This window comes from Calliphora vicina, chromosome 5 (assembly GCF_958450345.1).
Source record: "Calliphora vicina chromosome 5, idCalVici1.1, whole genome shotgun sequence".
Lineage (NCBI taxonomy): Eukaryota > Metazoa > Arthropoda > Insecta > Diptera > Calliphoridae > Calliphora > Calliphora vicina.
The window spans coordinates 104,812,405-104,836,458 of NC_088784.1; the positions used below are offsets into that span (position 1 = coordinate 104,812,405).

Below are 24,054 nucleotides of genomic sequence, written 5' to 3' on the forward strand. Positions count from 1 at the left end.
ATTTATTAGACATAGTCTAGAGCACATACGAATAATTTAATATAATTCTAATTTAGTTAAGAAGCACTTCTTAGACACCCAGATTATTATAACAGTAGAGGCTGTTTTTTTGGAAGTTATTTTTAATAACTTGAAAATGTCAATATCACTCTAGTTCCTGCCATGATACAATAATTGTAGAAGGTAGAATCACTAGGGAGAGTTTTCAATATTTAGCCCTATAAAGTCAAACTTTGATTTTGATTTTTTTCATATTTTTTTTATATTTTCTTTTGTTTGACGTTACAAGAATTGTATAATTGAGAATTTATTTTCTACTGGAATCATGTTGTATCATGGTTCCTGCTAAAAAATAAAAAAAGTTAGAGAGCTATCCTTCACCAAGGTATAATTTAAGATAAAGATTGAAACATTTTTGGTGAAACTAATTTTTAGTTAAAAAAAAATTTTGGTTGCAAAACTTTTTTCACTGTTTTGACTTATTGTCGGTCTGAATTCCTATGGCGTGGGAAAAGTCTTTGTCATATCAATCATTAAAATTCCATATTGTCTATATTAATGACTCTGAAATCCAGATATAAATCCTGATTAGGTAAAAAATCGAGGTGGTCGTAGTTTTTTGCTTATATCCCAACCATTTGTGGGTCGGTTTTCCCGAAATTAAGTGGCAACCGAACCGGAAGTATAGCAGATATATTGATGTATGAATCATGTATGTCAGTTATATGGGGGCTTCGTAAAGTTGATTTCAACATACAGACGGACAAACAGACATGGCTATATAGACTATAATGGAATGACAAACTTTTAAATACCCTTACCACTCACGGTGAAGGCTATAAAAATAGAACTACGACTCTCCACAAATAGTTTTAAATTATTTTTCAATCTGTTGATTTCAACAACATCTATATCGACTATAATAGAATGACAAACATATGGTGAATGTTCTAAAATATAACTACTTCTTTTTCACTTCGTTAGAAGTTACTTTCTTATTCTCCACAAATAGTTTTAAATTACTTTTCAATCTCTTTTGTGTTTTAAAATGTTCAACAATAAACTTTTCGTTAAAATAATAAAATAAATAAATTTAATTTTTCAATAATATATTAAAAATTTATTATAAAATGTTTTTTTTTTAAATAAAATAAAAATTTCTTTAAACTAAAAACTAATTAAAAACAAATATGAATTGCTTAGAAAATTTAAAAATTAAAATCATAATAACAATTTACAAAATGGATTAACTAAAAATATTTAAAGAGATAATTTACAAAATTTACACCATAATATAAAATGAAATAAAAATAATGATAAAATAGATAAAGATAATTTTGAATATAAGATAATAATTTTATAGCTAATAAAAGTTTTGTAAAGAGTTTAGAAAAATATATGCTAGATTATAAGATGGATTGTTTTTTATACAAAGAAAGTATTTACATAATTTTGTTTAGGTTTTAAAGAGAATAATACTAAAACGAAGGTTTGAGGAAAATCATGGATTTGTTTTGAAGGAGAAGAAATGAGTTACAATGTTTCTTTAGTGTATTTTTGTTAGAATTTCAATGAAAGCATAATTTAATGCCACACCCCTTTAAAAAGGGCGTAATAACATATTTTCGTTATAAAAAAGCATATTATGTTAAAAATTATAAAAATTCAAATTTTAACACAATGTCCAGTTATTTTTTAACCTAAAGTTATACGGAAAGTATAAATATAGTTATTTTTTTTTAAATTTTAAACAAATCCACTTTTAAGCCCCTGCCCTTTTACATTTAAGATTTAAGAAGTCTTGGAAAAGTATATCATAAATTAGTTTTTTTGTTTTGTTTTGCATTATCACATATAAATAATTAAAAATACATATTGATTTAATATTAATAATATTTTAAATTTATAATAATATTGACTAAATGACTAATGAACAAATACAATATTATTTATTATTTAGTTATCATAATAATAATAATTAAAAAAACACATCATAATTGTTTTTCAACTCTAAGCTATATTTTGTTTAAATATTTTAAACTTTTTTCTATCAAATAATAAGAAATATTTGCATATTGAGAGATTTAACAACAATTGAAAAACCTTAGCATACCTAAAGGGGTTAGTTAATAACCTAAAAGTATGCTGCTGTTTATTATTGTGGTTTTAAGTAATTAATATTGTTTGTTATTGTTATAATATAAAAAAAAACTTAGATTTTACGATTTGGTTCGATTTTTTGAGACATGGCTGTTAAAACCCGTTGATTGTCTATAACACGTAGACAGCTGATAAACGAACGTACCTCGCCCTCACTTTTGGGTGAAGGTGGTTCAAGTCCTGCAAATAAAATAAACATTATAAATACATATTTGTAAATTATATTTTTTTGTGAACTATTTACCCAAACTTCTAGAACGACAAAATCTCAAAGTACGCATTGTTTGTGCCATCATGTGCATTTTTTCAAAATTCACCAAACCATCCAAACTGGTCTTGTTGCCCTCATGAGCAAATGTCATATCCTTGAGCAATAGCGGCATGAAAGGTATTAGTGGCGGCTGTAGTTTACCCACAAATACCCGATAGGCCCTGTGATTGCGACTGGGATCGATGAGAGCCTCAAATTCTTGATAGAGTTTACGAAACTTGGAGGGTATTTTCTCCCAAGTCTGCTGTAAACGTGATACCGCCATATTCGATAAACCCATGACAATGGCAAAGAAAGCATTTAAATTTTGATATTCTTTGCAGCTAGAAATAAAAAAGGAAAGTTTTTTTGTTTAATTTAAATTAGGTTAAAGTTTTCCTTTTCATTTTATTTGATTTTGGTTTATATCTATATATGTATGACTTACTATGCTGCCAGTTTAATAAACTTTCTTAACAAACCCACACGTTTGCTCATGCTGGCGGCGGACACAATTTCCGTTACAATCCAATATTGCAATTCATTGAATCGTCTTAAAAACACATCCAAATTGGCCGTAATCTATGTGGGCAATAAAAAAAGAAAATAAATAAATCAAATTATTAGTGGTTTAGTTTTAAATTGAAATCAATTTAAGTTTTTTTTTGTTTTTTTTTAAGGAACTGGAACTGGGCAACATCAACAAAAAATCAATGCATTAAATTTAAATTTAAGAAAATTAACTCAAATAGCAACAACTTTTAAAAATGCTTAAATACAGCAACACTTTAAAATTTATAAACAAAATTAACTTGAAATTAGCAATAAAGCAAATCAGATAAGATTTTAGGTTGGAGTTAGCAAACATATGACATTACTGATTAACTTTAAAATGAGTTGTAGATATTGTGTACATTACTAAGAAGTAGTTTAGTAATGTTTGATTATTAAACTAATAGAAAGGTAATTATTTATTAGACATCTGCATTTTTATAAATCAAAATAAGTCCTGACACATAACTGTGCTTACAATATAATTCTATATAGTTCTCATTTAGTTAATAATATTTTACGTATATGAAATTAAGCGGAGACACTGCGATTTGCCATTACATCATTCCAATATCGTAAATGTCTTAATAAAATATTGAATCTTTATATCTTTCCTTTTCTTTACGAAATATATTTGGCTTTACTATAAAGGAAATTTAAATAAAATTATGAGCTGTATAAATTTGATCATCTCCAATGCCCCAGGATGTTCAGCTCGAATTACAATAATAAAGTTACGATCATTTCTAATCAATGGCCTACTCAAACATGCAACATTTTCAAACTCGCTTGTGATATTTACCTCTTAAAGTTAGCTAGTTCACTATATCTTGGACCGTCTTTTTCAGCATAATGGACACAATTTATGACCGATTAGATTCATATGAAATGAGTTTCAAAGTAAGTCCAAAAATAAATGATTTTTAATTTAAAAATTAAAAAAATTTTCCTAGAAAGAAAGTTTCTTTAAGAATTGATATTTTTATATTTTTCTGAAATTCAACAGAGGATAGTTTTACAATAGAAGGTCCTTTCGAATTTAACCTATTTTGTTTTTATCTAAATTTTGAATTTAGGCCAATTGTTTTAAAACAGCTTTGGAGGCAAAGAACGAATTAAGCCAATATCTGATACTCTGTTCCTAAGTGAAACGTATCACAGAGAGAGCGTTCTGCATCGGTCGAAACAAATTTAGTCGAGCGGATCAAGGTCTGGACTATAAAGCGGGTGAGGCAAAACTTTCCAAGCTCGACATTCTAAATACTTTTTAATAGGTATTGCAACATGTGACCGACCGTTGTCATGATGGAATATTTCATATTCTGGGCGTTTTTCAGTTGCGTTCGGTACAGGTTCCCTGTGATGGTCTGGTCAGATTTCAGATGCTCATAATAGATAGGACCCGTTTGCTCTCACCAAATACAGAGAATTACCTTAGCGCCACGGATATATGGCTTTAGTGTCGAATCGGCTGGTTGGCCGGGGTTCACGTACGATCTCTTACGCTTCGGTAATCGTAATGATTCATTTTTCATCGCATGTAATGATTCGATGCAAAAATTATTTTCTTTTATAGCGTTTAAGCTGAATTTCTGACATAAAAAATCGTCTTTTAAGGTCTCTCAGCTTCAATTTGTATGGTACCAAATTTCCCTGCTTTTGCATGAATACTGTTGCTCGCAAACATTTTGAAATTGATGCTTGAGTAGCTTGCAATTATTTTGCAAGCTCCCAATGATTTTGCAACAATCTTCATGGAGTAATTCCTCCAATTCTTGGTCTTCAAACTTTTTTGCCTGGCCCGGACGAACTTTGTCTTCCGTATGAAAATCATTACTTCTGAACCGAACAGACCGTCTCTCGCATGTTGAAACCTAGGATCACATTCACCATAAGCTTTTGGTGAATAGTATTACTAAGCCATTTTGAAATGGCTTACACAATACAATATTTTAAAGTTTGTTACCTTTAAAAATCAAATTTTGATCAGCACTATTGAAATTGACAAAGTTTTTTATGGTTTCAGAAGTTTGGGGTCATTTTAACTTCAAGTGCTATTAAGGGTTAATTTTAATTTTTATGCTGTTTTTGTAAATACTAGACTTTGTGCTATATTTTTCTTAAGTTTCATCAAAATCGTCCCAAAAATATAAAAATATTGAATATTGAAAATTTTGACCTTTGAACTTCTCGATTTAAGGTTTTCGATTTTAGTAAACCTTTCAGACTATATATTAAATTACCTGGACTATAATATTCTGAACAGGCTTTACTTGAAATTCATCACAATAAGGAAATTCAGCTCATTAGCCAAAATATGGCCAAAAAATTTGGTTTTCTCGAAAATCGCAAAATTTAAATCGCAGGTACGGAAAAACTATAAGAGGTATGTCGTACTTTTTTCATATTTTTATTCCCTATTATGTTGACAATAAATCCCAATGTGATGATCAAAAAATTCTGAAATTTGTTTAACAAAATTTTAACCTGTGAATAGGTTAACTGTATCCTATGAAGATAAAAACTCATATACAATTAAATATAGATATATTTTAAGTAAGAATAATAATGTATTAATATTTCTCAAAATATGTTAATGTTCTAGTGGCCTAAATTTTTTAACAAATTTTTGTCTTTTACTTCTTATTAGAACGAAAATTGCGTGCACATTTCGATTCTTTTAAATTAAATTGCAAAAGGAATTATTTAGTGGCAAAATTATTACAAAAACTGAAAAAATTGCATTTCCCCCTTGTAAATGCACCTCAAAACTTCAGCATCGTTGCGCCACCAGTTATCGTTATTCTATCATCCTAATATTTTACACAGCATGTTTCTACAATACATAGTAGGGGGACGGCCTTTACCATGAATTTTTTCGTTCATACAATCTGGGAGCAGTGTGCATCCATTTCTGTACAAATGAGGGTCTAAATTCTTAAATTTATTTTGCACTCCATTTACTGAACCCATTATTACGACACGAATTTTGCTACAGAAATCGGCATTTAAAAACCTAGTGCTTTTTAATTTACATATTCAAGAACCTGGTAGATATGAAAGTTTGCAATTTTGTTCCTGAGTTAGATTGCATTCAAGCAAAGGAAGGCCTTATGGTACTTTTTCTATATTAATATAAATGTACTTTTTTATTTATATTTATTTATGAATCTGGGAAATATAAAAAATCTGGCAATAATTGATTTAATGACGATTTTGTTTTTTCAGCTAGTACTTTTTCTTAATTTGTTACATATTGTTACGAAATTGTACTTGAATTCAAATATAACGATTTTAAGGGCTGATTTAAAAGTAGCATAATGCTTTCAAATAACAGTGCTGTAATAGCAAACTGTAACATATCTGTGGGCATTATTAAATAAAAGCTTTCAGTTGACCATTGATCGTAGGTTGGCAACGCTGTTTGAATTCGAATATTCAGTTAAAGAACATTGTAGAAAGTACACCACAGATGGCGTATGATCTAGAATATTCGAACTTTGACAGTTAAAGAGCAATCTAGAGTGCAGATGGCAGTGTTATAAATAGTGGCAGAGGTTGCAGTCGTGAGTGAGTTTTATCAGAGATGCTTTTCGAATAAACATCAACTGAGTGCCTTAAAGTGTGTTGTGTTTTTCAAGTAAATTCGTGTACATTATAAATTGTGTCTGTATTTCTGAGAATTTATAAACGTGTATAAAAAAACATTGAGTGGCTATTTAATTCAGTTGTTGTACATTTCAAATAAATAAAGAGTTGTTACAATTTTCAAACTACTAAATGGCTTTTATTTGCAATCAAAAGTATCCGGTTTATTTAAAGGAAATAAACTAACGTTTTGAAAAGGTTAAAACGTAACAATATTAAAGATCATTTGCAACATAAAAGATTGCATTGGTATGATTTAGGCAAATATTATCTTAATGGTACTGTTTCTTTACTCTAAAGGTACGTTTTTGATTTTACTAAATTAATGAATCTTGAAATAAGAAATTAGTTACATATTTCCTGAGTGTATTACGAAGTCAACAAATTGTAAATTTAGTACTTTTTCTTTATTCTGTTTGGTACTTCTTTGAAGAGAAATTGAGAAAAACTGTTTATAGTTGGAACATAGAGAAATACACATTGCGGAAACTAGAAAAAAAACTCAAATAAAAAATCTTTGTTTTAACATAGTTTTTCACATAGATAAATACACATAGATTGGAAACTCTCCTATCAAAAACATAACTCAGTTGTCAGAAACCTAAGTGATGAGATTGTATTAGTAAAAAAAACTATGTGAAAACAAAAACAACACTCGGTTGTGTGATTATTTTGACAACTGAGTTAGGTCTTTGTCGGGAGAGTTTCCCATCTATGTGTATTTATGTAAGGTTTGAAACAATTCCATATATTTTACTTAATTTGTTTAGTTTTCATTAAAGACTTTTTAAAATTTTAAAGTGTTGCTTATATTTTGTTTGCATAAAATTTAAAATTTTCCAAATAAAAACACATTAAAGTTTATAATTTTATAATAAATACAATACAATAACAATATCCTTTTGCAATACATTTGGTAGTTGCTAGACTTTCGTTGGAAAAAGGGGTTTGATGCTGGCATCCTTAACACATGGTTCTTGGTAGTTTGCATTCCTAAGAACGTTGTTGGCAAAACATACACATTGAGGAAGTGGAAATTACACAGGGAATTAAATATTATTCAATGTCATTGTTGTCCTGGTTACTTAATGAACAAATTCTACGAATTTGGTTTCACAAAACACATTAAATGGAGAAGAGACATTCGATTTTTGGCCAAAGACAAAACAACAGCACTTAAAAGGAAGACGACAGACACAGCATCCACAATTTCGGTAAAATGTTTGCAATTGTGGTTTGCATATCAAATTACACTGTACGATGATGATGATGATATTTTGTAATTTGTTGGCAGAAAACAAAAACAATTTACAAGAACAATGACAACATTTAAATGATAAAGAAATTAAATAAATCAACAAATTGGCTCTAAAATCACTTTATTAAATTAAAAAAAAACGAAAAAAACTAAAAACGTTTTGAAACTTTAGCTAAATTTGTTATAAAATAAAATTGGCATGTAATCTTAAAGTTTAGGGCAACTTGTAACAAATAAAAAAACACCATTAAACTAATGCTTGATAAGTTTAATTTTAAAATACAATATTGTTTTCTTGTTTTTTTTTCAATTCTCTTTGGCCACAACTAAAATTTAATTAAGCATTCAACTGTAGTTTTTTGGAACGAATGAACGAACGAACACATTTAGTTTGTTTAATTTAATACCATTTACAACTTACCACACGATATCCTGGCTAAAAATATTTGAATAGGGGATGTGAGTTTATTTTTATTTTTAGTTTTAATTTTAATTTTGTATTGATTTTTCGGTTATTTAGTTTTATTGTTATTAAATTGTAGTTTTCTTATTCTTTATTATTGCAGGTTAAACAAATAAATGTTTTGAAGGGCTTTAAACCAAGGGAATTAGGTAAGTAAATTCTGATTTCTTAGAAATAGGTTAAAAGGAAGACCTGATTAAGTTTCTTTGTTATATCTTTAGAAAGGAAATTGTTTCTTTTATGCAAAAATTTTTTAAAAAAATCTTTTACTCTCACGGTGCACAGTGGTACAGAAAAACAAGTAAGAGAGATATATTCGACTGTGCCGAATCTTATATACCCTTCACCAAATTATACTTCAAAATACAAATTTTAAAAATTTTTAGGTAAAGAAAATTTATTTATTTTCCATTGTTTTTTTTTAATTTTTTGTAAAAAAAAAAATTTCGAAGTGTTATTTTAAAATTTTTAAATTAATTTATTTTTTAAATTTTAAAAATTTATTTTTTTAAATTTAAAATTTTTTTTGTGAAAAAATTTCGGGTTAAAAACTATTTTTTCCGATTTTGACCCATTGTAGGACCAACTTACTATGGTCTCATATACGTCGTTGCAAAGGTCTTTGAAATATCTATCATTAGATATCCATATTGTCTATTTAATGACTTACTAATCCAGATATAATCAAAAACAGGTCAAAAATCGAGGTTGTCTTGTTTTTTTTCCACATATCTCAGCCATTTGTGGACCGATTTTGCTGATTTTAAATAGGAAACTTCTCGAAAGAATGTCTTACAGAATTATTGAAAGATTTGGATCCCGAAGATATCTGGGGTCTTCAGGAAATTGATTTCAACAAACAGACGGACAGACAGACAGACGGACTTGGCTTAATCGACTACGCTATCTTTAAGGATCCAGAATATATATACTTTATAGGGTCGGGAAATTATATTGTGGAAATTACAAACGGAATGACAAACTTATATACCCTTCTCACGAAGGTGAAGGGTATAAAAAAGGGAAATAAATCTGTAACTTCTAAACCCTTAGTTCGATTTGAATGAAATTTGACGTGCACAAAGAAGATGTGTTATCGAGGCCTACCAGGGGTGCTGCCAAAGGTCCCCAAAGTAGGACACCTCGGGTATGTTCAATTTTTAAAACGATCCTATTTCTTCGTTTGTGTTCCGATTTCAAAAATTACATATAGAATCTACTCGTCGAGCGCTACAAAAAGCCTTGTCGTAGCTATCAATTATCTCTTATAACTTGGGATATATTTGCATTTGAAAATTAAATTTTCAACATTTTTATCCACCCTACTCCAGTTTTTTGATAACTGCGGGTTTAAATATTTCCCGATTTTCTCCATTTTTGTTTTATTGGATTAATAATAAAATAGTATAAATAAAACAAAGAAATATTTTTTTAAATATCGTGACTGACTCCAAAGTTATATGCATTTGAACTTAAAAATTTAAAAAAAGCTATTTTTCACTAGTTTTTGGGAAGAAATTACTTTTTCTCTTTTTAAGTTATCTAAAAAATTTCTAAGAAGATTTATAGGACTTTATACTTTTTTTTGAAGCTAACTTTACATTAAATATTTTAAATGAAAACAAATATGAAAATTCTAAATACCGAGGGAACCAGAACCATTCAAAAAAACGGCTATTTTTTTATGCAAAATTCAACATCAGAAAAAAGTACTTTTCTTCTTTTTAAGTTATCTAAAAAATTTCTAAGAAACTGTATTAGGAATTTATACTTTTTGTGAAGCTAACTTAACATTAAATATTCTAAATGAAAACAAATTTGAAAATTGTTAATATCAAGGGGACCAGGTCCATCCAAAAATTGGATATTTTTTATCTAAAATATAACTTTAGGGCAAACATTTTCAAATCGCATAGTAGATATCAAAATAAAATAAACCATTTTAGATGGTGAAATATGTTCTTAATTATTTTGTAAATAGTTCCGATAGCGCCGCCCCTGGTATGGATATTATAGTCAAAAAACTAAAAAATCCCATTTTTGAGATTTTTCAACACTTTTTTTGGAAATTTGGGGGATTGCTGATTACAAATTTCAAAATTTGTTTTTATTTTTCCATTATTAATAGGTATATACATATATAACGAAAAAATAATTGTTTTAAAACCTTGACTGACTCCAAAGTTATATGCATTAGAACTTGAACATTTTTAAAATGTTTCCCTAGTTTAGGAAAAAAAGTACTTTTTTTCTTTTTAAGTTATTTTAAAAATTTCTAAGAAGCTGTATTAGGAATTTATACTTTTTGAAAAGCTAACTTTACATTAAATATTTGAAATGAAAACAAATTTGAAAATTGTTGATATCAAGGGGACCTGGGACCATCCAAAATAATGCCTATTTTTAATGCAAAATTAAATTTTAGTGCAAAAATTCTCAAATCGCATGGTCGATATGAAAATATAGTAACCCATTTTAGATGGTCAAATATGTTCTTAATTATTTTGTAAAGGGTTCCGATAACCCCGCCCCTGGTAAGGATATTATAGCCATAAAACTAAAAAATCCCATTTTTGAGATTTATCAACACTTTTTTGGGAATTACGGGATTGCTGATTACAATTAACAAACTTTGTTTTTATTTTTCCATTTTCAATAGAAAAATCTCTATAACTGTATAATTTCATTAAAAAATATTCATAAATACAAATTTAATTTAAATTTGAAAATTTTTTATCTTTGAAAAAACTCAATAAAAAGCATTTTTGTCATATTTTTTAAAAAAAGTGTTCCATGAATTTATTAATTGGCAAAATCTATTTATGTAAATTTTTGAAAATTGGAAAAAATTCCCTATTCACTGATATATAACATGTCTACCTTATGTGTTTTACGTGGCAAATTAATTAGGGAACACTTAACAACTCGCAGAGAATTTACTTTGCCTTAATGAAAGTTCCCAACAGTTCTGCTCACTGTCCCTAAGCCAATAATCTAACCTATCTTTTTTTTAGGTTTAGAATTGATATTGGAAGCTAAAATAATGTAAAATTTACCCTTATGGTTTTTTTCATCAAAATTACCAGATCCCTTGAAAATGTTTAAAAATACAAAAACTCTATTTATTGTTTAAAACTTTGAAAACCCTAATGAAATAAAATGTGATTCATTTACTCATGGTATGTTTGTTATTTAGTTGTGATTGACTAAACTCTATTTTAAAAATTCAATTAAAACTAAGTGTCATTACTAAAAGCCAAACATAAAAACTTACCTTTCCAAAATGATGGCGTCCGAAGGTGTGATACAACAGCTCATACTCATGTACCGCCCAAAATAGATCCCAATCAAAGGTAGTTATATAATACGCTAATTCTTTGGTACTCAGCAATTCCAAATCAATTTCAATAGCTTCCGTGGGTCCTTCTTGCTCCTGCAAAGGCGTCTACACAAACAGAAACAAATAGCCAACAACATTAATATTCAATTGCAGCAACATTAAGCAAATTGTTTTGTCATTCGTGACATGACTGAAATGCCAACAATGGCACACACGCACACACTCACCAGTGCATCCAGATGATCTTTAACGGAGACAAAGAGGCGTCCATTTAAACTCAAACCTGTGGGTATGCTGACATCATTATCCTTGAAAACAGAACGTTCACCATTCGATTTGACTTCCACCAAACACAAATCCTCCGGGCCACGATTCAATTGTAGTTTGTCGGCAGCACAGGCTTTAATTATTTCCGCTGTCGTATGCAATGGAAAACGCAGTGTGCAGTACGTGTGGTCAGCACAATAGACACGGAATATGACTGTTTTGGAAAATTAAAAATGAAAATGAAAATTGTATAATGTGAAAACTATACTAAATAAATGCCAACTTTTGGCTGTTTAAAAAGCTAATCGATTTTTAGTTGAATTTTTTTAGTTGAAATTGAAATTATGCTATTTAAACTTACTATCATCATCCGGCCTTATAACTGTTTTCGAGGGTGTTAAATTGCCACTAAATAAACAGATAGGCTGTCCATTCGGTGGCAGTTTCCATTTTTGTCCTGCATTTTGATTGCGATCATCTTGATAGCGTGCCATTTGTGTGAGAATATTGTGTATAATACTGGTTTCTTCCTGTAGCTCGGGATCCGCTTCCACTTCGGCGGCCAACTCTTCGATAAAATCACAGACACTGGGCTCATCGAAGGCTGCATGTCTGACAGCCATCACCCATTTTTGCATGAATTGTATAACACGCTTCTTGAAATTTACTATGTATTCCCGATCGTCGGGAGTTTGCGCGCCATCATTGGTGTCACAATGGAAAGTGCAAAGAAGTTAAGTTAACCATATGAATTTTGGTGTTTTATTTTTGTTAATAATAAAAGAAATAAAGTTTCTGGTTTGGATTTTAAAAAAGAACTGGTTTTTGTTTTGTAAGAATAAAGGCTGGTTTACAATTTCTTTTTTTTTAATCCTAATGCAAAACAATTTAAATGTTTTTAAATAGAATTTTCATATATTTCCTGATAGCACTGTGATACGTTAGCCTCAATCATTCCACCGCTAAGCTGGCTCAAATTTAATTGCCCAATTCACAATCGCTGTCGTAACGTTGTATGTCGTAAATATCTTTCAATCAAAAGATATTTACGACATACCACACCGGTTGTGAATTGGACAAATAATATTTATGTGCCTTTAAAATTGGGCTATTTTGGACCAGTTTTCCTCTATGACTTAAAAATTAAAAAAATATTTATAAAATTATCAAAATTTCAAAAAATATTAATTGTTTCGTTATATTTGACCACTACTTTCTCACCGACTGTTGTGGAAATAAATTAAGAACTGTATCCGAAATCAAGAATCAAAATTGAATCTAGTACGACAATGAATACTGTTACGAAAAATATAACGATTTTAACGGCTTTATTAACATTGAATAAAAGCTTTGAGTTGATCTTATATCGTAAGTATGGCAACGCTGAATGTTTGCTGCGATTCGTATATTCGAATTCGAAATTTACGAGTTTTGTCAGTTAAAGAACATTGTAGAAAGTTCACCAGAGATGGCGTGTGAATTCGAAAGCTCTAGACTTCGAATATACGAGTTTTGTCAGTTAAAGAACATTGTAGAAAGTTCACCAGAGATGGCGTGTGTATAAATAGTGGCCATGGTTACAGTCGGGAGTTCAGTTTATGAGAGACGCTATTCAAATAAACATCAACTGAGTGCCTTAAAGTGTGCTGTATTTTCCAGTGAATTCGTGTACATTATAAAGTGTGTCTGTATTTCTGCGAATTTATAAACGTGTATAAAAAGACACTGAGCGACTATTTAATTCTGTTGTTGTACATTTTAAATAAATAAAGAGTTGTTACAATTTTTAAACTACTTTTATTTGCAATAAAAAGTATCCGGTTTATTTAAAGGAACTAAACCAGCGTTTTGAAAAGGTTGGTATCATTGATGTTGAAGAACGTGACCCGTAATTACACTATGCGACAAGTGTAATTAAGATTTTCAAATCAATTGAAGAATTTTCAAGAAGTTGGTGGAATTATTGCGATTTGTTAAAAAACTCCTCAACTATGATCTTGAACCGATAATATCGCAGCCTTTACTTCATAATGATACCGTTCCATGAATTGGAAATCTATGAGTCTAGATTGTGGGTAAAGAACTTTGTCTACTTCTGCAATTGTTCTCTGCTAAGGTTTGTGTAGCCTTTGCTAAAGTTAGTGGAGAATTTTGGGCAATTAGTCTCTGCTAAAGTTTGAGGATAATCCTGAACCTTTCAAGAAATTTAGAATTTAGTCAATATTCAGTGAAGAACTTGGCCACCTTAAAAGATGGAATTTAAAACCTCTTGATAATTTAAAGCTTCAACTTCTGCGATTATTCTCTACAAAAGATTGAAGAAAAGCTCTAATTTCATAGAAATTATTTTCAGCGTTCTCCAATTCTAAAGCTTGGACATGTTGTCGAGGATAAATTTAAGATTCATTAGGGAAAGGGGAATTGAGCGTTAATTAGTGGACTTGGTGTTTGTCTCTTGGGTAACTCAATGGGATCACATACGGAGGGACTGCTAAAAGAGGGGCTGTCCACGGAACCCAAACTTAAATGTTGCTCATTTTGGATTTAACAGCTTTTCCAATAATCTAAAAATGCTTTATTGGATAGCAATTCTACCTACATGTGCTTCAAAAGACTCCATTGCATCCACAAAAGCATATCCTGTGGATTGACTATCGGGGTTGTCATAGAATCCCATCGTTGTCGGAATCGGTTTTGAAAACGCCGGGAAAAGTACATTGGTCTCGTGATCTAGTATTAAATTCTTTATCGATTAAACAAAAAATTAGATTGGAAGTCAAATGTATCTATTTTTGTCGTTTTCCAAACCGATTCCGACAATGATTGGATTCTATGACAACCCCGTATGTCCCGGTCATTTTTTTTTGCTATCTAGTCATGGTGAGAAAACTAGTTTTGGGCAGAATTGGATAGAAGCGTTTTGCTGATACACTCAGAGTCTCTGGTGGGAATACAACCCGCAACCCTCAGATTCATAGTCCAGCGCAACATCGTCTAGTCTATCGGGGTTCCAACAAAATGATGCCATATGTCTCACAGTTGGTTATAAAATTCATCTATTGAAGAGGGAGTTCGGTGATCATGTACACTAGAGAAATTCACCGCTCTAATGTGATTGAATGGAAATGTTGGATTTCTTTTTTCAGAGTTGCTTTAGGTTAATGCCAACAACGTTAGAGAAACTCAGAAACTCGAAATTTCCAACCTTGCGGCCGATATGTGTGTAAGAGTTGTGGAAAGTTGACTCCAAAGAATCGAGATCAATTTCATATTTGAATTCAACATGCTCTCAATCATTTTGTGTTTTATTTAAACACAAAATTGTTGTGAACTTATTGGACAATCCTCTATATGTCAGATATTCAATATACAAGATATTTAGCTGAAACTACAAAGAACTTGTTCCAAAATAACATATTCTGGAACGATTAAAAGCAGAACTACCCAATTGAGCATGAAACATTAGAGAACGAATATACAAAGCCACAAGAGAACGAGCTCCTAGATCTCAACCGTTGCGTCACACTGATGCAGGAAAGCTTTCGATTGCGAATCTTTGAAATATCAATTGTTAATTTGAAGCATTTTTCAGTGTGACAATTTCTAACAAAAATCACCGATGAAAGAACTAGTTCCAATGAATATATGTTTGATTCATTAAAGAACTGGTGTAAAACGCTTCTTTAAAACTAGCTGGAATTGAGAACTACATAGTCATGGCATTACAATAAATAATCCATCTAATGCTTTCAAAATCATTGTGAAGTATTTGGAATAGGATTACCAAAGTTATAGTACATAATAGCAAACAGATTATTTGTTGGAAGTTCTTGAAAACAACTTTCAAAGAACTGCAAAAATATGCTGCATATGCTTCTACTTTTCAAGTAAAGGAAATGTAAAATGAACTATTTGAATTTCCATTGCTTAAAAGAAAACCAAACCCAAACATTACCAAAAAATCGTTTGTTTCTAAATTGACTGTCAAATGGTTTGTTAGTTCCAAACTTTCAACAAAATATCATATACATCAACAAATTAAACTCATAAATACTTTAAAATCAGCAGCACGTGTAATGTATATTTTCAGTTTTCTCAGTTTTATTAAGGAAGGGGAGTGTGTTCAACACATTATTTGAAACAATTTGTCTCTTCCAGAATCTTGTGTTGTCTTGGGTGCACTGATGCATGTGAAGACCATTAAATTGATTAATACATTGTGAGCGAGTGAGTGTTTTATTAATCATAAATATTTACCATAATCTAGTTTAAGCCAACAGCAGCAGCCAGCCAGCTAAAAGGGTAATAAAGACAGAGCAAGTCTGTAAGTAAGTCAAATGAAATGTGCTTAAAATGCTAAAAGCTTAGAAAGGTAGCAGTTTTTCTTTGCCATCATAAATCTAAAACTCAAGAACACAAACACTTCCAACACTTGATGATTATACTGTTATCAGGCTAGACAACATTGAAGTTCCCTCGTGAAGAAAATTTAAAAAAAAAACAGAATATTTATAAGGCTAAAAAGTTAAGTTAAGTAAAGAAAGAATCTTTGGTCAGAATGAGCAGAATGAATTTTGTTTTTTGCCTTAAGTTATCTATGCTGCCACAAAAATAAAAGAAAATCTTACTTCAAAAGCCAGTTTCATGGGAGAATGAGTGTTTCAAACACGTATGATTGTGAAACTTTAAACACAAACACTTGTGCTTTCAGAGTCCAGGGTAGCTATTGATACAGCCGGTGCTGCTGTGTGCAAATTAAGGCTGGTTTCTTTAGGTTTTTAGGGGGAAGTGGGTTTAGTGGTTTATTATGGAAATACTTATGTAGTAGAACCATTTTACACGATTTGAATTTTAAATATTTTTCCTTGTTCTTTCCTTAAACACACTTCATAGATCGTCATTTAATATTGGCATAGAGACTTGTTGTTATCCTGCCGCAATGCGAGGGATTTTCTTAAATGAAATTCTTTGCAAGTTTAAGAAAACATTTAGTTTAAGAAATACATATTTGTATGAAAATATTTTTAATGAGAAACATGTTTGGAAAATATTTTCTTATTAAAGCAATTTCTTAATATTTCCTCGAAATAGAGGAAAGAACAGAACTAGAACTGAACTAGAACTGAACTAGAACTGAACTAGAACTGAACTAGAACTAGAACTGAACTAGAACTGAACTAGAACTGAACTAGAACTGAACTAGAACTGAACTAGAACTGAACTAGAACAGAACTAGAACAGAACTAGAACAGAACTAGAACTGAACTAGAACTGAACTAGAACTGAACTAGAACAGAACTAGAACAGAACTAGAACAGAACTAGAACAGAACTAGAACAGAACTAGAACAGAACTAGAACTGAACTAGAACTGAACTAGAACAGAACTAGAACAGAACTAGAACAGAACTAGAACAGAACTAGAACAGAACTAGAACAGAACTAGAACAGAACTAGAACAGAACTAGAACTGAACTAGAACTGAACTAGAACTGAACTAGAACTGAACTAGAACTGAACTAGAACTGAACTAGAACTGAACTAGAACTGAACTAGAACTGAACTAGAACTGAACTAGAACTGAACTAGAACTGAACTAGAACTGAACTAGAACTGAACTAGAACTGAACTAGAACTGAACTAGAACTGAACTAGAACTGAACTAGAACTGAACTAGAACTGAACTAGAACTGAACTAGAACTGAACTAGAACTGAACTAGAACTGAACTAGAACTGAACTAGAACTGAACTAGAACTGAACTAGAACTGAACTAGAACTGAACTAGAACTGAACTAGAACTGAACTAGAACTGAACTAGAACTGAACTAGAACTGAACTAGAACTGAACTAGAACTGAACTAGAACTGAACTAGAACTGAACTAGAACTGAACTAGAACTGAACTAGAACTGAACTAGAACTGAACTAGAACTGAACTAGAACTGAACTAGAACTGAACTAGAACTGAACTAGAACTGAACTAGAACTGAACTAGAACTGAACTAGAACTGAACTAGAACTGAACTAGAACTGAACTAGAACTGAACTAGAACTGAACTAGAACTGAACTGAACTAGAACTGAACTAGAACTGAACTAGAACTGAACTAGAACTGAACTAGAACTGAACTAGAACTGAACTAGAACTGAACTAGAACTGAACTAGAACTGAACTAGAACTGAACTAGAACTGAACTAGAACTGAACTAGAACTGAACTAGAACTGAACTAGAACTGAACTAGAACTGAACTAGAACTGAACTAGAACTGAACTAGAACTGAACTAGAACTGAACTAGAACTGAACTAGAACTGAACTAGAACTGAACTAGAACTGAACTAGAACTGAACTAGAACTGAACTAGAACTGAACTAGAACTGAACTAGAACTGAACTAGAACTGAACTAGAACTGAACTAGAACTGAACTAGAACTGAACTAGAACTGAACTAGAACTGAACTAGAACTGAACTAGAACTGAACTAGAACTGAACTAGAACTGAACTAGAACTGAACTAGAACTGAACTAGAACTGAACTAGAACTGAACTAGAACTTTAGCTGCAATCGTAGGTCGTTATTAAGTCTAATGTTAGCGTCAATTATAGGTCGTTATGTAGCATTATTTTAGCTTAAATCGTAGGTCGTTATACAGTCGTATGATAGCTTCAAAATCAGATATTGATATTTTAAATCCATGACTGAAGGTGTTGAAAATTTGCTTCTTTACAAATTGGAAAATTTCTATAATATTCTCCTACTTATTTATATAAAAACCAGCACTTTTGTTTAAAAAATATTTAAAATATTAATGTAAGTAAAATTTCGTTAGAAAAAGGATATTAATTAGCCAATTCATCCACCAATTGTACAACGGGCATAAAGACAATATGGGTCAGCAGGAAATCATCTAAGAAAGGATCCACACCGCTGACTTGCGTACCCAAACGAGTCTCTAATAAATGTTCCAACATCTTTGAAGGTGTACCCGACATGACAGTGTATCTACAAAAAAAGAAACGTAAACAACAAAATAAATGTAAATTAAACTTAAAGACAAAACATTTAAAACTCAAAAAAACTGTTTAAAAAACTTTAAAAGTTTCAAGCAACACACGTACAAACTCTCTAGCTCACGAAACGAAACAAAAGTTACAGTAAAATTACTTACTTAAATGCCGAATGTTGTCCTCTTTGTTTTGCAACACGTTCCAAAACTAAAACATCTTTACCATGCTCCTGTAATCTTAAAGTATTTGCCTCAACATCACGTAGAATACGATTGAAATGTTCTTTATCCACACGCAACAGATGGCAATTGTTTTCTTTCAAAACTATGGTAGCAGCTCTGCAAATGGAAAAAAAAACAATATAATTCAAATATATTTGTAGCAAAAAAGAAGAGGGATTAAAGTGAATACAAAATAAATTATAATTTAAATCCTTTTATTTAAACTTATTTGCTAGAATTTACTGGCTATTTAAATTCTTTTACAAATAGTAGGCGTATTATAGCAATTACACTTTAATAAAATATTAAGCGTTTTAAGTGCTACCAATTAAAAATTTAATTTGATATTGTGTTATTTGTTCCGGTTTATTTATTTATTTATGTATTTGTTTAATTGTGTTTTTCGGCTTTAGAAAAATGACCCTGGTTGACAATAAATGCAGCCAAATGCATTTTGTTAATTGAAATTTAATCCTTGTTTTATAAAATTTTTCTTTTGTATAGTAAACATTGCTACACTATTATAGAGGACCAGTGTATAAGCAGTGTTTTTTTGTGCCACATTCACTTTCAAAACTAATCCTGTTGTAAAACTCTTGCATACTCGTAAATTGGTTTGAATGTCTATTTACAGTAGAAAGTTGCATGTGACCAAACTATTTGTACCCTGTAGTTTTAAAGTTAGCAATTGCTAAGTTTACACTCGATTTAAATACTAGCTTCAATTGTATGTTCTTATATAGTATTGATTTTGTATAATATAATCCCAAATTAGCTTCACTCCTAGGCCTTTATATAGTTTCAAATTAGCTTCAATAGGAGGCCTATAAATAGACTCAAGTTAGCTACAATCGGAGGCCTTTATACAGTCTCAAATTAGATTTAATCGTAGATCTTTATATAGACTCAAATTCGCTACAATCGAAAGCCTTAATATAGTCTCAAATTACCTTCACTTGGATGCTTTTATATAGTCTCAAATTTGCTTTCGTCGGAGGCCTTTATATAGTCTCAAATTAGCTTCAATCCTAGGCCTTTATGTAGTCCCAATATTGATTCAATCGGAGGCCTTTACATAGTCTCAAATTAGCTTCAATCGCTGGCCATTATATAGTCTCAAATTAGCTTCAATCGGATGCCTTTACATAGTCTCGATATAGCTTAAATCGGATGTCTTTATATAGACTCAAATTACCTTCACTTGGAGGCCTTTATATAGTCTCAAATTTGCTTCAATGCTAGGCCTTTATGTAGTCCCAATATTGATTCAATCGGAGGCCTTTATATAGTCTCAAATTAGCTTCAATCGGATGCCTTTACATAGTCTCGATATAGCTTCAACCGGATGTCTTTATATAGTCTCAATATAGCTTTATTCGGAGGTCTTTCTATATTCTCTAATTAGCTTCAATCGTAGATCGTTATATAGTTTAAATTTAGCTGTAGTCGTAGGTCTTTTTATAGCCTTAAATTAGTTTTAGCCGGAAGTCATATTTAGTCTCGTATTAGCTTCATTTGGAGGCCTTTATAGTCTCAAATTAGCTTCAATCGGAAACCTTAATATAGTCTCAAATTAGCTTCAATCGGAGGCCTTTATATAGTCTCGAATCAGCTTCAATCGGAGCCCAATATAGTCTTAAATTAGCTTCAATTGGAGGGGTTTATATAGTCTCAAATTAGCTTCAATCGAAAGCATTAATATAGTCTCCAATTAGTTTCAATCCTAGGCCTTTATGCAGTCCCAATATTGATTCAATCGGAGGCCTTTATATAGTCTCAAATTAGCTTCAATCGGATGCTTTTACATAGTCTCGATATAGCTTCAATCGGATGTGTTTTTATAGTCTCTAATTAGCTTCAATCGTAGATCGTTATATAGTTTGAATTTAGCTGTAGTCGTAGGTCATTTTATAGTCTTAAATTAGCTTTAGCCGGAAGCCATATTTAGTCTCGTATTAGTTTCATTTGGAGGCCTTTATAGTCTCAAATTAGCTTCAATCGAAAACCTTAATATAGTCTGAAATTAGCTTCAACAGGAGGCCTCTATATTTACCCAAATTATCTTCAATCAGAGGCCTTTATATAGTCTTAAATTAGCTTCAATCGGTGGTCTTTAAATAGTTCCAAATTACCTTCAATTAGAGGCCTTTATATAGTCTCAAATTAGCTTCAATCGGAGGCCTTTATGTAGTGCCAATATAGCTTCAATTGGAGGCATTTATATAGTCTCAATTTGCTTTATTCGTAGATCATAATTTAGCTTCAATCGTGTGTCTCTTAAGTCAGCTTCCATCATAGGCCTTCACATAGTCTTATGCTAGCTTCAATCAGTCATGGGTCTTCATATAGTCCCATGCTAGCTTAAATCGCAGATCGTTCGTTCAATCGTCTCAAATTAATTTAGTGAGTAACTAGTGGTGGAGTTTATTTCACAAAACATTCCATGGGCTGCAGGTTACTTTCATTCATACACCTGCAGCCAGTCACACTTGCATAATGAATTTTTAACTTTGGGATTTTATTGCTTCTGTGTATGAGAGCCCACAAAATATAACTACATTTTTCGCCTACAGATTCTATGGGGAGGACTTCCATGTTAGCAAACAGCATTAGTAATCAATTTGCCAGTGTTGTTTTTAGTTTTTTTGGGTGGTTTATTTAAAGGTTTGCTTTCAACAAATGTACAGCTGACCTTAAATGTAGCTACTGCTTTGCAAGTTGATATAAATTTTGGTTGTGTAAATATAATTTTGAGTAATAAATCGTGAAAAAGTAAAATGAAAGTATTTTAAAACAAATTTCCTCTGAAGATGATCGTTCATTAAAAACATTTACTTTATGTATTTTGAAAAAGATTTTGGTTTATCTAGGGGTCAAAGGTAAAACCTGTTGGGTTCATGGAAATCATTTATTTTTCCATGATTTTTGCAAACAATTTTGAAATATTCCCTGAAATTTATATAGAATTGAGATTTATTGTTGGTTCAAAGGACAAATTTGTAAAGATTTAATCCGGGATCAAAGGTAAAACGTTCTCTTTACTCGTATATGATAACCTATGATGTTTTCTAAATTGTAAATAGTTTTATTTAACAAATATTTGTTGAAAATAAATTACAATATTGATTTACGATAGTTAAACTTATTTGGTTTAACAAAGTGAACGTACTCTCAGCATTATTACCAAATATAATTCAATCTATTATACAAAAATTTAAAACAAATCCAATTATTCTAAGTATCCATAATATGTCTATGCTGGTCATTATAAATTATAATTTATTAAAACATTTTCAAAATATATTTATATTTGCAATTAATTTATTCAATAAATTTAGCACATTTTAATGGACAAATAATAATTGACTGTATGTAAATAGAATACAACACGTGCTTTGTTTTTTTTACGCATTTTAAGAATTTTATTTGCTGGCAAATTTTATTTTGACAGCTGAAGCTGTTAAATAGTAATTAAATTGTTGAAATTCCGTAAAAGGTAAAAAACAATACAAAAACAATGTCATAAATATACATTCATCGCAAGGTCCCCAGTGCATTGAAACGTATAAAGAATAAAAAAGAAATTTAAAAAAGGCAACGGAAAGAAAAAAAAAACGTGAAACTCACCTGGGTGCGTCGTTAATCAAAGCCAGTTTACCAAAGTCATCACCACTCTTGAGGGTGGCCACAGTACCTTTGCCATGTATTACAACATCCACAGATCCTTTAAGTATTATATACCAAGAACGTCCCTCGTCACCTTGACTGAATACTGTTCGTGTGTGCAAGCAGGCAGCAGTCGATATTTATATGTATATGAACCGATGTGTACGAATTGTTTTGTTTTTTTTATTTTGTTTAACCAAGAAAAGAATAAAAGTTAAAAAATACGTTAACGAAAGAAGAAAAGCATTGAAAAGAATTTCAATCAACATTTTTAAATCATTCCTCTCCTCACCCCCTAATTCTTCTTTACATTTTGAGCAGTAGAATTTAACAAGTTTTGCATTGTATTTTGGTATTGTTCCTTGTGGTTGGTTGTTTGTTTGTTGGCGGGAATATTTTTTTATCCACAAATTAATTTACTACCTCTACTATAGTCTAGTACTTGTGGATTTTCTTCCTTAATGCTCTCTACTCTCTACTCCTGTTTTCTCTTCTCCGCCTCTTTATGCTAACTAAGTATTTACAGAACAATGACAAAGTTTAATTCTATTAAACTTAAATAAAGATTATTTCTTTAAGGTATTTAATTAACTATAAAACAAACTTTTTCCCTACCAACGCAAAGAAAATAAAGTTGGCGAAACTTTATATTTGCTGTGTTATAATTGGAGTTTTTTTATTCATTAATGAATTTATAAGGAAATGGTGGTTGGCTTTCTTATGATTTCTCAAAATGATAATTACTGGAAATATTTCTATGATTTTATGCAAAATTTATTACTTATTGTTACAGTGGGTGGAAATTGTAATGCAAAAAGTTAATATTTTAAATATATTTTGTGGCATTTGCAATACAATTAGGTAGGATTAGGATTAGGAATTGGTAAGTGCAATAAAATCAACTTTCCGAAGGTCTCGAATAACTTACGTCGATATTTGTTACAATCAATTACATTTTAGACAATTTTTGTTACTGGAAACCAACAACATTTTTTTATAAAAGGCTGAGATATGCACAAACACCAATATTGCCTCTTTTTTAATCATAATTTCTTAAAAAATCTAGTTTTAGAAGCTCTTCTAAGTATGACAGGTTATATTGTACAAAAAAGAGCTTTAACCAAAGTTTTCTCCAGAAATAGTTAAAAATTGCTTTAAAACAAGATCTTTCTAAAAAGCTTTTTCTCGATAAAAGTGATTTTCTAGAAAACTCCATTAAACA

At 30.6% G+C, this 24,054-nt stretch overlaps 1 protein-coding gene across 6 annotated transcripts in view; it reads right to left on the bottom strand.

The window, feature by feature from the left end:
• Positions 1-2,196: 2,196 nt before the first annotated feature.
• Positions 2,197-24,054, bottom strand: part of Epac (Exchange protein directly activated by cAMP) — a 181,873-nt gene continuing 160,015 nt past the window's right edge. For all 6 annotated transcript variants that reach the window (XM_065511856.1, XM_065511855.1, XM_065511859.1 and 3 more), the window contains 9 exons: positions 22,794-22,938; positions 19,107-19,283; positions 18,779-18,940; positions 12,300-12,661; positions 11,899-12,152; positions 11,606-11,776; positions 2,859-2,992; positions 2,405-2,754; positions 2,197-2,340 (listed from right to left, as the gene is read on the bottom strand). In XM_065511856.1, the coding sequence (XP_065367928.1) occupies positions 2,213-2,340; positions 2,405-2,754; positions 2,859-2,992; positions 11,606-11,776; positions 11,899-12,152; positions 12,300-12,661; positions 18,779-18,940; positions 19,107-19,283; positions 22,794-22,938 (1,883 nt within the window). In that variant the 3' untranslated portion in view covers positions 2,197-2,212. The remainder of the gene's footprint in view (positions 2,341-2,404; positions 2,755-2,858; positions 2,993-11,605; positions 11,777-11,898; positions 12,153-12,299; positions 12,662-18,778; positions 18,941-19,106; positions 19,284-22,793; positions 22,939-24,054) is intronic.